The 16,426-nt window shown below is 42.5% G+C and overlaps 1 protein-coding gene across 3 annotated transcripts in view; it reads left to right on the plus strand.

Annotated features, from left to right (window-relative positions):
* The window catches only part of KIAA1614 (KIAA1614 ortholog), a 66,237-nt gene extending 52,517 nt beyond the window's left edge, over positions 1-13,720 (plus strand). For all 3 annotated transcript variants that reach the window (XM_072998146.2, XM_020789762.3, XM_020789760.3), the window contains exons 7-10: positions 1,811-2,078; positions 3,189-3,316; positions 7,526-7,710; positions 10,551-13,720. In XM_072998146.2, coding sequence (XP_072854247.2) covers positions 1,811-2,078; positions 3,189-3,316; positions 7,526-7,710; positions 10,551-10,741 — 772 coding nt within the window. In that variant the 3' untranslated portion in view covers positions 10,742-13,720. The remainder of the gene's footprint in view (positions 1-1,810; positions 2,079-3,188; positions 3,317-7,525; positions 7,711-10,550) is intronic.
* The last annotated feature ends 2,706 nt before the right edge of the window (positions 13,721-16,426 follow it).

Consider the following 16,426-nt stretch of genomic DNA (forward strand, 5'->3'; position numbering starts at 1 on the left):
TCAGAAGTCAGAAGAAAATATCAATTTTATGGCCTGATGTTTCTTTGACCTGTGCCCAAGATGGGCCTGAAAGTCTGGGAACAATTCCCCTTATCGATATGTTTATGTTGCATTTCCTGGGCCCCAGTATATGGCCTTCAGGAACAGTAATTCTCCCTAGTGGTGTCAAAATATAGATGGTTATTTTCCTCCCTTACACATTCCGAAGTGGCCATCTGTCTCTTAAATTGCTGCTCCCTTGAAGGAAGAAAAGTTGTTTTGTTATTGTAAGTAAAACCTAAATGTTATCTCATTGTGGTGTGATATCTTCCTATTGCTTGGGTCCTAGAGGTCAATGTAGACAATGTGTTCTGCAATGCAGGAATGTTACCTGAAATCTTCAAAGTGGTAAAATACGGATAGAGGCTCAATGCAGTGAGATACAGAATACAGTTGCATAGTCTATATAATTACTGACACGTATTAAGAAACCATGATTGAGATAGATACAGAGTATATTGGTTACAGAAGTTACAGAAGTCATGTAAAATATACAGAGAATGCCTTTCTAAGTGTGCATAGCTAATAATATTGTATGTTAAAATGGAGTTTCATCCTGTCCCCCTAACAAGACTATGGTAATGTGCTCTGTATGGAGGATTTGGAGAATGTCCTCTCCAGAGCACGAAGCCTGGGTAAAATAAAATGGAGGATAGGCTGTTACCCAAGCAGCAAATCCCCCCTCTCCACATCACTGAAATAGTCCAATGAAGGTTTGAAATCGGAGTTTTCCTTCTCCTAGAAGGGCTGCCTTCCAAGGCTGACGAGCCCCACCTACCCAGCCTGCTCCCTCACGGCATGGATGATGGCGGCACCTCCTCCTCCTCCTTTTTATTCCCTTCAGATAAGGACGACGATGGCCCCACAGCATTCCTCCGCAGCGTACCTCTTCCTGACATCTGCGCTTCTGCCACATGGGCACAGCCGTCCACTTTCATCCGGCACTATAGACTCGATGTTCAGCAAAAGTCTGATGCAGCCTTTGGAGGTGCTGTTCTAGCCTCTACCTTGGCGTGACAACTTGCCTCTGGTTAAGACAGCTTTCTAGTCACCCAGAGTGTGATTGACAGAGGCCATGAAAAAGAAGAAAGGTTACCCATTTGTAATTGTAGTTCTTCGAATGGCCCCCTGTGATTCACACATCCCACCTGACCTCCCCACTGTCACACCATACAGCTTAAAAATGCGGCGGTTGACACAACTGAAGGGAGAGTCTTGGTGCCAAGGTACTTATATGGGTGGAGGGGCTTATTCTAATGTGCTTTTTGCTACCACAGGAGCTCTAGAATCTTCCGATGAGGCTCCACACAGGCGCAGATCACCCAGAGTATGAATCACAGAGGTCCACTCGAAGAACTACAATTACAAGTGGGAAACCTGTCATTCTCTCTGAGCACAGAGTGGCATGGCTTTGACCCTCTGTGGTGAAGTCCTTTTAAGAAAGAGTAGGGAGCCTGCTCAAGTTTAAACCACAAGTGCGGTAGAGGACTGTTGTGCGTATATGGCTCTAGTCCTCTTCTACCCTTGTGGCCCTAATAGGGTTGTGCTGTATAATAAATCTGAATGCTTCTGACAAACAAAAGATTGCATACTCAAAGCCTTGGGATGCATTTTAAAACTTTATGCTGTATATTATTCTTTGTTAAGTATTGAACAGCATGGCAAATGAAGGTGGGGTAGTTCTGCCTCCTAATTGTTTTGTCTCTCTCTCTCTCTCTCTCTCTCTCTCTCTCTCTCTCTCTCTCTTTTTTTTTTTTTTTTGGCCTTCCAGCAAACCCTTAGAAATAAATCCTGAGATAAAAAAGAAGCAATTTGCCAAGAAAGGAGGTACCTCCTCCTCCTCTGCATCAGGGCTCAAGAAATTCTTCACCACTCTGAGTCAGAGCACCAAGCAGAAACTGGGCAGATTTCGGTGCTACAGCATGGAGCAGATCTGTGCCCCAGAGTCACAAGCTGCAGCACCCATAGAAGAACCAGGCCCAGACACTACCAGTTCACCCAAAATGAAGAAATCTCCTTCCCTGCAGTCTTTGCGGCTGGTGAGTCCAAGCAGATATATCTGCTACAGGCCCCAGATCTGGCAGATCAGGATGAGACCAAGGCTACAAAAACCTTGATTAGATTATATAGGGCAGTAGTTTTTGAACTGTTCCAGGAAAACGCAAGTCTTTTGAGCTCATGGCAACAACTGAAAAGACCATTGGCGTACATCTACAGCTTGTTCCCCCGCACCCCCAACTTGAAACATATGGCCACAAAATATTCGGAAATGTCATAGGTCTGTTACCTTCAAACCATCTTGTAGCTGAACTTTTGGGAACCACCACATTTTTGCCTTAAGTTTTTTATTTAGCGATATTGCAACCAGTGCAGTGCATTTTAGGGTGGGCTGTAGAAAATAATTACTAAGACAGCAAGCTGGAAAACTTGCTGCTCTTTGTTTATCCAGTAAATGCTACCTGAGGTGTATAGGAGAGCTCATGGTGTGTGCTTCTCTTGTGTGTCTGTCAAGATGTCCAGGGTTGCTTCTGTCCCAAAGCCAAGTGGAATGGAATTTTCTTGGAAATGTATTTGCTTCCCCCCCTTACCTAGCACATTTAGCCATATGTTCTGTTGCAGTGCCCTTTGCTATATTTAATCACTGATTTATTTCACTGCAATGCCCAATGCTGACTGGAAATGTCCATTTTGCTTGTATGACCTGCTTCCTATAGCTGTTGAATATGGACTCCCAGACAGATGTTATTTGGAGGCTCCACTTGTTTTTGAACATCTTTTTTACCTTTTAAAGTTTCAGCAAGGACTGAGTACCTATGTTTCAGACCTACTCTGGCTTTTTGTGGCTGGAATTAAAGCTGGCATTTTTAATCCTTAATATGCTGTGGCCTAATCTTTCATGGTCTGGTTATATTGTGGCAGTTCTGTGTCCGCAGCACATGGTGGATGAAAAGTCTACAGTCCTTTAAAATCTGCTAAGCAAACCAAGTTGATCTTGCATTGTGAAGGTCTAGACACAAGTCAGTGAGAGTGTGTTGTTGCTTTTCAAGTTCTTTCACCCTCCAAAGGAATCAAAAGGATTAAAGGCTTTAAATTTTTGCACTCCTGGGGTTAAGTCACTCTCACTTTCAGTGCTTTCATTCTCCCACCAGGTGTCACCTTTCTGCCAACCAAGAAAAGCTTCTTCTGTTCAAAATCTCCATTCATTACTGGGAAAGAGTGACCGGTCCAGTCTCTACCTGTCTGGAGAGCAAAGGGATAATGAAATTGTTCCTTATAGGTAAACATCAGGAATCAAAGCATAATTATTCCCGGCTGTTCCCTCAAATTTATTGTTTTTATTGCTCCTGTTTTCTGAAAAACTGAATGCAATAGATTATGTTATGTCTGTGTCCGTTAAGATCTGTGATGGGACTCTCTCTTATAGCTGTTTATGTTATACTTCTGAATGCTGAAATGCATGCATGAGGCTACTTTTTGGAACAGGGTTATGTGTGTTTCAGCAATTGTCTTTTTCTGCAGTAAACCCAGAAATGCAAATCAGATCCTGCCCCAATTAGTGTTTCTGTGCTAGGAAGGGAAAAACAGGTATTGTAAATGCACACTCACTATTCAGATGAATCAATCTGTTTCCTGTACCTGTCATTCTTTCATATGTTCACTTAGAAATGTTTTCTATCCTTCAGCCATATTAATGTGCAAAAAGGGAATTTTAAAAAAAAGAATCTTCAGTGCTCCCCCCGAAATCATCATAGGCCATCATAGGCATCCTTCAGTCTCGAGAGACTATGGTATCGTGCTCTGCATGGAGGACTTGGAACAGCATCTAGTGTGGCTTAGAAGGCCAATTCAAGAGTGACAATCCCTTCCACACTTAGGACAAATACAATCTGTACCCCGTCTAGCTCCCTGATTTTGCTGTTTTCGTGACTGCCTCTTTGCCTCAGCCTGCTGGGCGAGGGTCTCTTCAAATTGGGAGAGCCCGTGATGCACCACATGCCTCCAGGCTGAACACTCAGATGTCAGGGTTTCCCATCTGTTGAGATCCATTTCCAAGGCCTTCAAGTCCCACTTGCAGATATCCTTGTATCGCAGCTGTGGTCTCCTTCTGGGGCGATTTCCCTGCACTAATTCTCCATACAAGAGATCCTTTGGAATCCGACCATCAGCCATTCTTGCAACATGCCCGAGCCAACGTAGGCGTCGCTGTTTCAGTACTGTATACATGCTAAAAATTCCAGCTCGATCTAGGACTACTCTATTTGGAACTTTGTCCTGCCAGGTGATACCAAAAATGCATCGGAGGCAATGCATATGGAACGTGTTCAGCTTCCTCTCCTGCTGTGCATGAAGGGTCCAGGACTCACTGCAGTAAAGGAGTGTGGCCAGGACACAGGCTGTATAGACCTGGATCTTGGTGTATGCTGTCAGCTTCTTATTGAACCATACTCTCTTTGTGAGTCTTGAGAACATGGTAGCTACTTTGCCAATGCGTCTATCCAGCTCAACATCTAGGGAAAGAGTGTTCAGAGATTGTTGAGCCAAGGTACACAAATTCATGGACAACCTCCAATTCTTGCATGGAGATGGTAATAGAGGGATGTGAGTCCATGTCCTGGCCCATGACTTGTGTTTTCTTCAGGCTGATAGTTAGTCCAAAGTCTTGGCAGGCCTTGCTAAAACGATTCATGAGTTGTTGGAGGTCTTCGGCAGAGTGGGCAACAATGGCTGCATCATCAGCAAGAGGAAGTCCTGCATGCATTTCAGCTGAATTTTGGATTTTGCTCTCAATCTAGAGAGATTAAAGAGCTTTCCATCTGATCTAGTCCGGAGATAGACACCTTCTGTTGCAGTTCCAAAGGCATTTTATGACACTTTTTCCACATCCTTGTCCAATCATCAATATCTATATTATGTCCAAAGTTACTTGCCCATTTTACCATCATCTCCTTCACCCTCTCATCCTCTGAGTCATACTCCAGTAAGTATATGTACATTTTAATTATTTTCTTATCAGTATATATCCACAGTTTATCTACCTGAACTTCGCCCTCAAAGAAACCCACAATTTTATGTTTTTTTATATATCAATTCCAGTTTCAACATTGACCACCAATCAGTGGCCACACCTAATTCCTCTAGCTCTTGCTTATCTTTTATATTCTGTTCTTTAGTAAGTAATTCTTTATATGTGAGTAAAGCTCCTTTCTGGTTCAACACTTTCAACGTGAGTGCCTCTGTAGTAGCTACCCATAATGGAGTTTTCTTAAAAGTTTGTGTTTGGAATTTTTGCCATATTAAACATAACGCCTTCCTCAGAATGTGTCCTGCAAAATGTGATTGTTCTTTATATTTCCCATACCACATATATGCATGCCAACCCATTTTTAGATCATGTCCCTCCAGTTTCAATAATCTTTGGTTTTCAAGAGTTATCCATTCTTTTATCCACATCATAGCACAAGCCTTGTAGTAATAATAGCCAATTTGGTAGTCCTGAACCCCCTTTCTTTAAGGTCTTGTGATAGTCTGAATTTTATTCTTGGTTTCTTAAGACTTCCATATAAATTTCAATGTCAGTCTATCCAGGTCCTTACAATATTTAAAATTCAATAGTATTAGCAAATTTTGAAATAGAAATAATAGTTGTGGTAGTATCATCATTTTTATTGTTGAGATTCTTCCCATCAAAGAGACTTGCAACTTACTCCATTCTCCCAAATTTTTCTGAACTTCCTTCTGTATTGTAAAATAGTTTTCTTTCATTAAGTTACTTGAGTTTTTTTTTGTGATGGTAACTCCTAAATATTTGTGTTTTTTGCACCACCTCAAAGTTAATTTTCCTCACCAATTTTTCTGCCTTTCTTTACATTTTAGTCATAAATTTTGTTTTTTGATAATTTGTTTTAAAACCGCCACCTGTCCAAATTCTTCTATGACTCTCAGTAATTCTTCCAAATTTTCTAGAGGATTTTCTAGTATTATTGCTAAATTATCCGCATATGCTTGCATCTTAAATTCTTCTCCTCTAATTTTAAGTCCTTTAATTCCCTCATTGTAAATCTGTCTGTTCAGGATTTACAATGTTAAAATAAAAAATAGGGTGAATAGCGGACACCACTGTCTTGTGCCTTGTCCAATCTGTATGTTTCCAGTTAGATTACTGTTAATTTTAATCCTGGCTTCCTGTTTGGTATATATTGTGTTAATTGTTTGTAGAAATCTTCCTTCCATTCCCATTTCTTTAGGTGTAACAACATAAACTCCCAGTTGACATTATCAAAGGCTTTCTCTGCATCAAGAAAAATTAACATAATCTGCTTTGTCCTTATGTTTGACAATAGTTTCCTTTTAGGGATGAAACCTGTTTGATCTTTATGTATTATTTCTTCAAGTACCTCAATTAGCCTTGTTGCCCAGATGGTTATAAAAATCTTATAATCAACATTTAAGAGAGAGATTGGTCTGTAGCTCATAATTTGATTTTTCTCCATCCCCTCCTTATGTACGGTGGTACCTCACAAGACAATTACCCTGCAAAACGGTTTTTTTGCTAGACGTTGACTTTTTGCGATGGCTATCGCAATTCGCAAAATGGTTTTTCCTATGGGGGATTTCGCTGGACAGTGATTTGGTCCATGCTTTGCAGACCATTTTTTTGCAAGATGACGATTTTTACAGCTGATCGGCGGCTTCGCAAAATGGCTTCCCTATGGGCAATCTTCGCAAAATGGGTGTTTTCGGGATCTATGCTTGCAAGACAGCGATTTAAACAGCTGACTGGCGCTTTGCAAAATGGCTTCCCTATGGGCGATTTTCGCTGGACGATGACTATTTCCCCCCATTGGAATGCATTAAATGGGTTTCAATGCATTCCAATGGGAAAACGCTTTTCGCTAGATGATGTTTTCACAAGACAGTGATTTCAATGGAATGGATTAACATTGTCTAGCGAGGCACCACTGTATTAAGGAAATATATGCCTCTTTCCATGAGTTTGGAATTTCCCCTCTGATCTCAGTATCTTCAATTAGCTTCTTAAATCGTGGACTTAAATTTTCTTCAAATGCCTTGTAATATTCAGCTGGCAGTCCTCTCTGACAGCAGTTCTGACAGTGTTTTTGAAGGCCTAGATTAACGATGGGTTAGTGGGAATACTGACAAAATAAGTTTCAAATAAAGATAAAGGCAACAATACTATGATCCCAGGCACTTTTCCTTAGTAATAATCCCCACTAGGATTCATCCTAAGAGGCTTGCAAGACCATCACAAGCCTCACTCCCTGGTCACATGGTACTCTGGATGTTGCTTCCACTTTTTCATGCATTTCCCATAATTACATGGAATAGCTTTTATTAAAAACCAAGGCAAGGAAGCCAGATTTAGTGGCGGCTGATGGGTTATCACTGTAGTCCTTCAGGTCATGTAGAGTCTTTTCTTTCCTGGACTTCTTTCCCACATACATCATATTTCCCTCCTTCTTTGCAGAAAACCAGGGGCCCAGCAACAGCGTTCCCTCAGTGTGGAGGATATTGGCTCCCCCAACTTGGTGAGAACTGTTGGGCGGGTGGTGGAGGTCTTCCCAGATGGAACTAGCCAGTTGGAACTGCAGCGCACCCCACAAGGCGACTTTGGATTTCGTGTATCTTCAGGCAATGGCCGTCCCGATAGAGGTACCATGGCTGATTGCTTTAAATCTTGAACATTGGACATCAGTTCACCCTTTAAGCCGGTTGCTCCGTATCTCTGACATTTAAAAATATGGCCACTTTGTTTGTTCTTTTGATACATATCAAGAAATTTTTTCTGATACTGCCTAACATTTATTTTGTTTATTTCATTTTATGAGTATGAAACTTTATGGCTTAAAACCATAGGCCATTCACAGTTCACTCCATTTTATAATACATGTTTAGTTTTTGAACCTAAGGGGCACTTGCAATATTTACTTTAACTCAAAGGTTTTATACATATTTAAAATTTCAGTGGAAATTCAAAGTAGTTGAACCACCAAATTCTCACTGACTCAATGGGCTTGCTGTAGATGTGACTTACTACTGGATTTCAGTCTAGATATTATATATATTATATACTGGATTTCACCCTAGATATTCTCTCTCTCTTACTCTCTCTCTCTCTGTCTCTCTCTCCATTGTCTTAAAGAGCCAGTCAAGAAACTGCCTGCAGCTGACTCTAAAGCAATGGCTTCAGCTGCAGGAACTTTCTCAACCAGCCCTTTAACTGTTTTTTAACTGAAGCAGTGCATTGGTGATAGTCCTTATAAAGGTTTTTTTTAATCACTTTCTCTGCCTCTCTGCCAAGGAGCAGAGGAAGTGATTAATTTGCCAATATCATGAAGAGGCTTGCTTAATTAACCTCCTTAATGCTATTGGCAGAAGCAATTTCCATGCAAACTATTGAGCTTGATTAGATCTCTTTAATCAAGCCCAACAATTTCAGAGTGGCCTACACTAGCTTGTTCCCTGCTACTAGTGTAGTTGCACCCCTAGACCCATTCCAAGGGGCTAACCATGCATTCCAAATCCATTTAACCTTTATGTACTACAACAAGGTACGTACATTAATTCCTCAGAGCTGTCTGAACATAGAGAACTAGACTTACCATGTAGCCATTTCTACACCATTCTTACCTGCAGAGTAGTAAATAATGTACCCAGATTTCAGTCCCTTATCGTGTGCAGCTTTTTTCCATTAAAAAGGATGGCTGGGACAAAAAGATCCCAACAAATCTTTTTGTTTTTCCTACTAGGTTACATTTTTTAGGCTTAGCCAGTGTAATATATTGGATCAAAAAATGGCATGTAACAATTTTTGACAAGTCTTGACGCAGCAAAGCATGAATGACATGTTGTGGTTGTGAGTAGTCTGGCCCTGTTTGGAGGAAATTAAAACTTCTTTCAGGAAGGTTATTGGAATTAATTAATTTGAGAAAATATCTTACAGTACAAGAAAAGGCTGCTTATATTATTTTATAAGATTCTCTTATTACCTTTATTTTACCTGGTGTTTTCTGGATCTAGGTATGTTCCCACTGCTGCTTGTATCTTTTTTAATTCCACAAAAAAAATCCATTAAGAAAGGAAAGGTATAAATAACTGCACAATGCCTTTTGGTTGGTATTGCTAAGAGCTGTCTGGCCAAAAGCACCTGATATCCCTGCGTGCTGTCCTTGAGCTTTTCTACCTCCCTAACACAAGTCAGGCACCACACTAGAACCAGACACGCCTTAATGGTTTTCAAACCATGGTTCGTGCTAATGATGGTTCAGTGTTCTAAATACCTCAGAAATTTGAATGCCAAGTAGGTGAAGAATAAAAGCAGACAAGCAGCTCTAAAGTATGGCTTGTCTGTATGTTTGGAAGCTTAGTCTATTACCTGATGTGGAGTCTGAATTGTGCTCATATTAATTGTTTTGTACTTTCAGCCTGACTGTCGTTTGGTGCAAAGGCAGTTGAAATATTCCCCCTAATAGTGGTCTCAGTGTGTGGGTGTAATCCTTAGTGCCCAAACCACCCTTTTTTTGAGAGAGATCTTTACTTACAACACTGAAATGGATTGAGATTTTTGAACTTACTCAGAGATCTTGTTATGCAAAAATCTCCTTGTACGTCTGTTGAAAGTGAGGACTATCAAAAGTAGGTCAGATAGTAGCAGTAACTGAACACAGATGTCCTTTTCCCAGGCAGGTTCCTGGGAGTAATGTAGTATTTGTGATTAAGGCAACAAATGTTTGTCCCTGATCCTTAAGCACTCTGCTTCCAGGAATGTAATATTTTCACTGCAGTGTCCTATGCGTCAAAGACACTTGACTCCACCTTAGACAATTTCAGTGATGAGCTGCAGCAGAGCCAGACCAGACCAGCTCAATTTCTTCACTTTTCTCCCTGAAGTTTTTTGTCCTATCCAGGAAGGAGAATCTTCCCATGATCAGGCAGACACAATTCTTCCCAGATGTTATCTTTCACTTCTTGTCTGTAATGCTGATTCAGCTGCATGCTAATTCACAATTTGCTTTCTTATGCCCAAGTATAAATATCAGAAAATTGTGTGTGTGTGTGTGTGTAAGGGAGAGAGTCTCGTGTGTGTGTGTGTGTGTGTGTGTGTGTGTGTGTGTGTGTGTGTGTAAGGGAGAGAGATCTTCAGTCTTCAGCACAGGAACGAGGGAAGATTTCAACTCAGCTCTTACTGATAGAAACCCCATTGAGATAAAAATTGCAGCTACAGGAGAGTCCTGGATCCAGCAGACTATGCTATCTATAATCTACACTTGTCACTATCCATGGGCTTGGAACCCATCCCCCATGGATACAGGGATCCTCCTGTACAGTAAAATGTGATTACAGCAGATAAAAAAAATAAATGTTGAGGACAGATTCCAATTTTGCATTTTTCCCCCCAAAGGAAACACAGACTTTTCCTTAGCCTCAAGAATTCTGGAAATGTTCCATGTTATAACATAGACTTCTTCTCTCCCCACCCCCTTCTTTCACAGGCATCTACGTCCAGGAGATGGCAGATGCCAGCACAGCTAAACTGTACGCTGGGCTTCTAAGAGTTGGGGATGAGATACTGGAAGTGAATGGTGCCAAAGTTGCTGGCCTGGGCCTGGCCCAGATCGATGAACTTCTCTTGTGGGCAGACACTCTCTCAGTGAGAGTGCTGAGGCAGAGACCTGTTCGATGACAGCAGAGAAGTGCTGGGTGTTCACAAGTGCTTGCTTGAGTGTGAAGATTTTCAATTGAGCAATACAAGAAGCCTCTGGTGCCTACAGCGCCTGCTTTGGACTTGGAACAGAGCCTAATTCACATCTCCATACCAATGCCTTTTTGACTGGGAGGTGTGGGCAATTGCATGGCCCCACCCTCTTGGTTATGCTGAAACACAAGCTGGGTGTGTGCTCAATATTTAACCGGGGGGGGGGGGTTGACAGGTAATATGGGTCTGTCATTTTGAGATATGTTCCTGCACATGTGGGATAAAGTGACAGGGACAGCAGTTAACAAACTTGTGGTTAGTAAATTTTATCTCCATCCTTCCAGCATACATTCACACTTAAAATGTGAAAGATGCTGGGTTGTCTTACATTAATATTCTCGACATAATATGCTGTTGGATGCTTAAAGGCTTCTGAAAGATAATTAAGCCACAGGTTTTTTTGCATTGGTCTTCATTAAATCACATCTCTTCTACTCCATCTGTTCAACATGTAGAAGCAAAATGTGCATAGATAACCATAAACAGATAGCCTTCTCAGGAAGCTCCTCAGAATTAAGAAGTCATTCACTCTTGTTTTGGGTAACATCTTTTGATGAAATAGAATGTTGGTCGGACTGGGCTTCCCTTGGCCAGCTCCGAATTGCACTTGGGCTAACAATGGGCATGTCCATGCACTGCAAATGAAATCTTTCCGAACTATATAAGAGTGTGTCTTTTTAGGGACTAAAGATCCCTATTAGAGATTTCTCATTCTCTCCCAACTATAACTCCCACAGTAAGATCAGGAACTTACAGTTCTTCTAAGAGGCTTCAAGGTTATTTCCAGAAAGCTATTGAAGTTTAAATCACTTTCAACAGTATTATGTGGTGACTCCATTTTTGGAGGTACTGCAAATCCAATCTAGGTTTTAGTCTTGAGTTCACAAAAGCTATCCAAGGAGCCTATATAGGTTCAGTACTTTCAAAAGATGCAGACTACAACCCAGTATCTCCAAAACTGGAGTCACTGGTCAACACTGACTTTCAAATCAATTTATCTTGCTAAACTGCTTTGAGGCAAACTCTCCCCTGCCACAATAAAGCCCAAGGCTGCTGTGGTGAGGAACAGCATTTCACTGTCTGGAATAAAACAAAGGAATTGTGATTTTTCCCCAATATAGGCAGGTAAAAATGGAGGATTTATGGCTTTTCCAGATTTCAGTTGCCTGGCTTTATGCTGCCTTTAGGGAACCTTGCTCTAAGGCAGGGATGGCGAACCTATGGCACACATGCCACAGCTGGCACACAGAGCCCTCTCTGTTGACACACGAGCCATAATTCACCATACAGAAATACTTACCCGTCCTCCGATCCCGGATTTCACCACTGTTCTCTGCTGGTGCAGTGGTCCAGTTGAGGAGTGCAATGGCGAACATTACTGGTCTACCAATGGGGGATTGGAGGACCAGAAAGTATTTATTTGTTAATACCACCTATAGGGGGAAAAACCAAAACAAAAAACCCACCATTTAACCCTTGCAGTGCAGGAGCAGTTATTTTTTCTAAACTAAAACCTCAGCATTCGGGCTTTAATTGCAGCACTGGCACTTTGAAATAAATAAGTTGATTTTGTATTGCAGTTTGGGCACTGGGGCTCAAAAAGGTTCACCATCACTGCTCTAAGGTCTCCAGGCAGTGTTATCAGCCTGCCATCAAATGTTAAAAACCAGCCTGGCTCTCATATTCTATCCGCACATGACAATAACCTTGTTCTCATGAAATGGTAAATTGGCATGTGACAGGTGCCATTTCATGAAAGATGGGGTTCACAGCAAATGTTCCCCCATACAGAATGATTTACAATGTGTAGAAAACTAGCATGTTGGTTAGAAAGGTAGTCTGGAAATTTTCTTCCTAGCATACTAGTTTCACCATTAAACTTTTAAATCAGTTCTGACTTATGGCCACCTTTTTCAGGGTTACAGTGGTGCCTCGCTAGACAGTTGCCCCACATGACAGTTTTTTCGCTAGACATTGGCTTTTTGCGATTGCTATAGTGATTCTCAAAACAGTGATTCCTATGAGGGAATTTCGCTGGACAATGTTTGGTCTCTGCTTCACAAACCGATTTTTGCTAAACGATTTTGACAGCTGCCTCTGCGCTCGCAAACAGGTGTTTCTGGGACCTAAGCTTCGCAAGACAGCGATTTAAACAGCAGATCAGCGGTTCGCAAAGCGGCTTTCCTATGGCCAATCTTCACTAGATAATGACAATTCTTTCCCACTGGAACGCATTAAACAGGTTTCAGTGCATTCCAGTGGGGAAATGATTTCGCTAAACAGCGATTTCAGTGGAACAGATTACCATCGTCTAGCGAGGCAGCACTTATCTGGGTAGGGAGTACTCAGAAGTGTTTTGCCCTTCTCTTCTTCTGTGTCCTGGGACTGCAGCTTGATCAAGCCCACATAAGGCTAGCTCTTCCTGGATGTACAGTGGGGAACTGAACTCTTAATCTCTGGCTCCTCCCCCAGGTATCTAACACACTGAGATATCCAGCCAGCAGTTTTCACCATAGGGATTTCTTTTCTTTTCCTTTTGTTTTATTTTTCCTTTCTTTTTATGGAGAAGCATTTAGTTATGGAAGTCCCTCCTGCAAGTCTGAAATGGTACAGACCAGGGGAATGGTTGCTGTCAGTAGAATTAGGTCTGAATTTGTTGACATGGTAAAGATGCATGCTCTTCTTTGTTGTCCTTGTCTTGGAGCTATCATGCTTTCTCGTGAGCCCTCAAAGCCAGAGTCACTCCTGAGCCTTGAAGCCAAGAACTGATTTTGACAGGAGAGGTTTCTGTTATGACACATGCTGTGTATGTAGCCCTACCCTGCAGACACAGGCTGTTCTTGGCAACACTGAAAAGCCTTTCTACCTTGGTTCACTGTTTTACTGATTAAATTATTTTAAAAACAACCTCAAGTCATTGTGAATTAACAGAAAGTATTCAGTGAAGTCACTGGTTGCAGTACCAGGGAAACGTGAAAAATTCTATAATTCAAGGCGTCTGCCTCAGACATTATGGTGCACAAGAACAGTGGTGCTCAAACCTGGGTCCCCATATGTTCTTGGATTTGGGTCCCCAGAAATCCTGGCCAGCAGAAAGAATGGTGAAGGCTTCTGGGAGTTTTGATCCAAGAACATCTGGGGACCCCAGTTTGAGAACCACTGCACTAGAGTACAAATGATGTCAAATTGCCTTTCTCTCCTCCTGCTATGATAGCATTATACATGTACCTTATGGGTTTCATGTGTGCACCCAGTACCCCCACTCCCAAATTTAAAAAAATGCTCAGAAGCCGCCGCCCCCTTGTGCCCTTTAAGAGGTGTGAGGACAATTTGGCTGTGTTACTTTATCAAATTAAAAAGAAAAAAGAGACCTGAATGGAAGCATTGATGGTTGTAAAGTTGCCCTTGCTGCTGTCTCCAACTGGCTCTTCAACCCACCTCATCCTTCTCCAAAAAGTAGTGGAGTTTGAGAAGCAATTTGGTAGGCAGATTCACTACTACACCAAAGCAAAGGGAGCACATTGGAAATGCAAAGAAAACAAAGGAAAAAGCAAGGGAAGCATGCAAGACCCATTGGAAATGGGGAATCCCCGCAAAAGAAACCAACCCCCCTAAGACCCATTGGAAATGGGAGAAAAAAAACACACACCCAAAGACCCATCGGAAATGGGAAAAAACACTCCAAAAAGTAACCAACCCCCCCAAGACCCATCAGAAATTGGGGGGGAAACCCAAACAAACCCCCCAAGACCCATCACAGCACAGAAACATAACCCCCCCAGTCCAAAACCATGCTGCAAAGCCCACCCAGAACAGTTTTTTAAAAGCAGAAAGCAGCACCTTACCTTACCAGACAGCCTCTTCTGATCACACACTCTCTAATTGCTGGGGCAAAAGAGCTACAAAGAAGCAGCCTTGTCGCCACCTACAGTTAGAAATTTGAATTTCCCTCCTTTCCCCCGCCTTTTTGTGTTTGTAACTGGAAGCTCCAGCCACAAGTCAAAGCAAAATTTTGCGGCTGGAGCTGGTCATAACTCAAAATGGTCATATGTCAGGACATTCATAAGTTGAGGCACCACTGTACTAGTGTAGTTTAACAGACTATCTTGGGAATAACAGAGCAGGATACTGCTGATTCAGTTTTATAGTGGAAAAGTCTGACAACCTTGAATCATGGCCTACCTGAATGACAGAGCCAAGTTTGTTTTTCTCTTTCACCTTTTGAAAGTTTTGCGATGAAGGGGCTGCAGGCTTAGAATTTACAACTGCCTCACATTGTCATCAAAGGACAATCCAGTATTCTTCCAAAGAGGTCTGTGCATTTAGACTGTTTAAAGTTATCCTAAATAATTGTAGTTTTTGAGTGAAGCTGTGTACAGTGGTGCCCCGTATAGCGACGATAATCCGTTCCGAAAAAATCATCGCTATACGGATTCATCGCTATGTGGGGCAAAAAAACTCATAGGAACGCATTAAAACATGTTTAATGCGTTCCTATGTTTAATGCGTTCCTATGGGGAAAAACTCAACCTTTAAGCGAAAATCCTCCATCCGGCCGCCATTTTCAGTGCCTCTAAAGCGAGGCAACACAGTGGGTGGCCATTTTGGAACCACCGATCAGCTGTGCTTCGGCGCTCTCTCTCTCTCTCCCCCCCACCCCTTGCAGGTCCAGCCTGGGCAGGGCGATTGAGGCACCGCGCTGCCATGGCTGGAATTGCGAGGGGAGAGAGCACCAAAGCACAGCTGATGGGCGGGAATTTGCAAAGATCGCGTGGAAGCCAGCTTCGCAAAACCCCGCCGACTTCGGCACACACTCTCTCCTCTTGCAGCTCCAGCCTGGGCAGGGAGACTGAGGCACCGCACCGCCACGGCCAGGGTGGCAGCACGGTGCCTCAGTCTCCCTGCCCAGGCTGGAGTTGCGAGGGGAGAGAGAGAGCGCCGAAGTACAGCTGGTCAGTGGGGGTTTGCGAAGCTGGCTTCCCCGCGATCTTTGCAAACCCCCGCCCATCAGCTGTGCTTTGGGGCTCTCCCTCTCCACCCCTCACAACACAGCTGATCAGCGGGGCCTTTGGGATGATTGTGGGGAAGCTCTTCCCCACGATAATCGCTAAGCGATTTCCCCCCATTTAAAACATCGCAATGCGATCGCTTTTGTGATCACAAAAACTCCATCGCTATGCGGATTCATCGTTAAACGGGGCGCTCGTTAAGCGAGGCACCACTGTATTTTTCACTCACTCCCTCAGCACTTACCCAGTGACTTTGCAGTGGCATCATGCAGCTAGGTTACCTGGCAGATGTCTGTCTTTCTTGCATGGCATGATGCTGCAGCATGTTGATACTGGGAGTTCCTTAAGTGGTGATATTGCATTGATCTCACATGAAGTCAGCATAGGTGGAAAAGATTATACTAGCCGAGAGGTTTCAGTCTTTCATGTGGGTGTAGCCAAGAAATATTTATCCATGTTAGTTTTCCATGTGTGAGCACAATATTTTAAAAGCATTCCAGGTGGTCCATATGATGGCAGGATCTGTGCTCCATATATAGATGCTGCCAGGAGTTTGTAACATTAATTATGTGCCATCAAGTTGACTGTGACATGTGGAGGCCTT

Source organism: Pogona vitticeps, chromosome 4 (genome assembly GCF_051106095.1).
Source record: "Pogona vitticeps strain Pit_001003342236 chromosome 4, PviZW2.1, whole genome shotgun sequence".
NCBI lineage: Eukaryota > Metazoa > Chordata > Lepidosauria > Squamata > Agamidae > Pogona > Pogona vitticeps.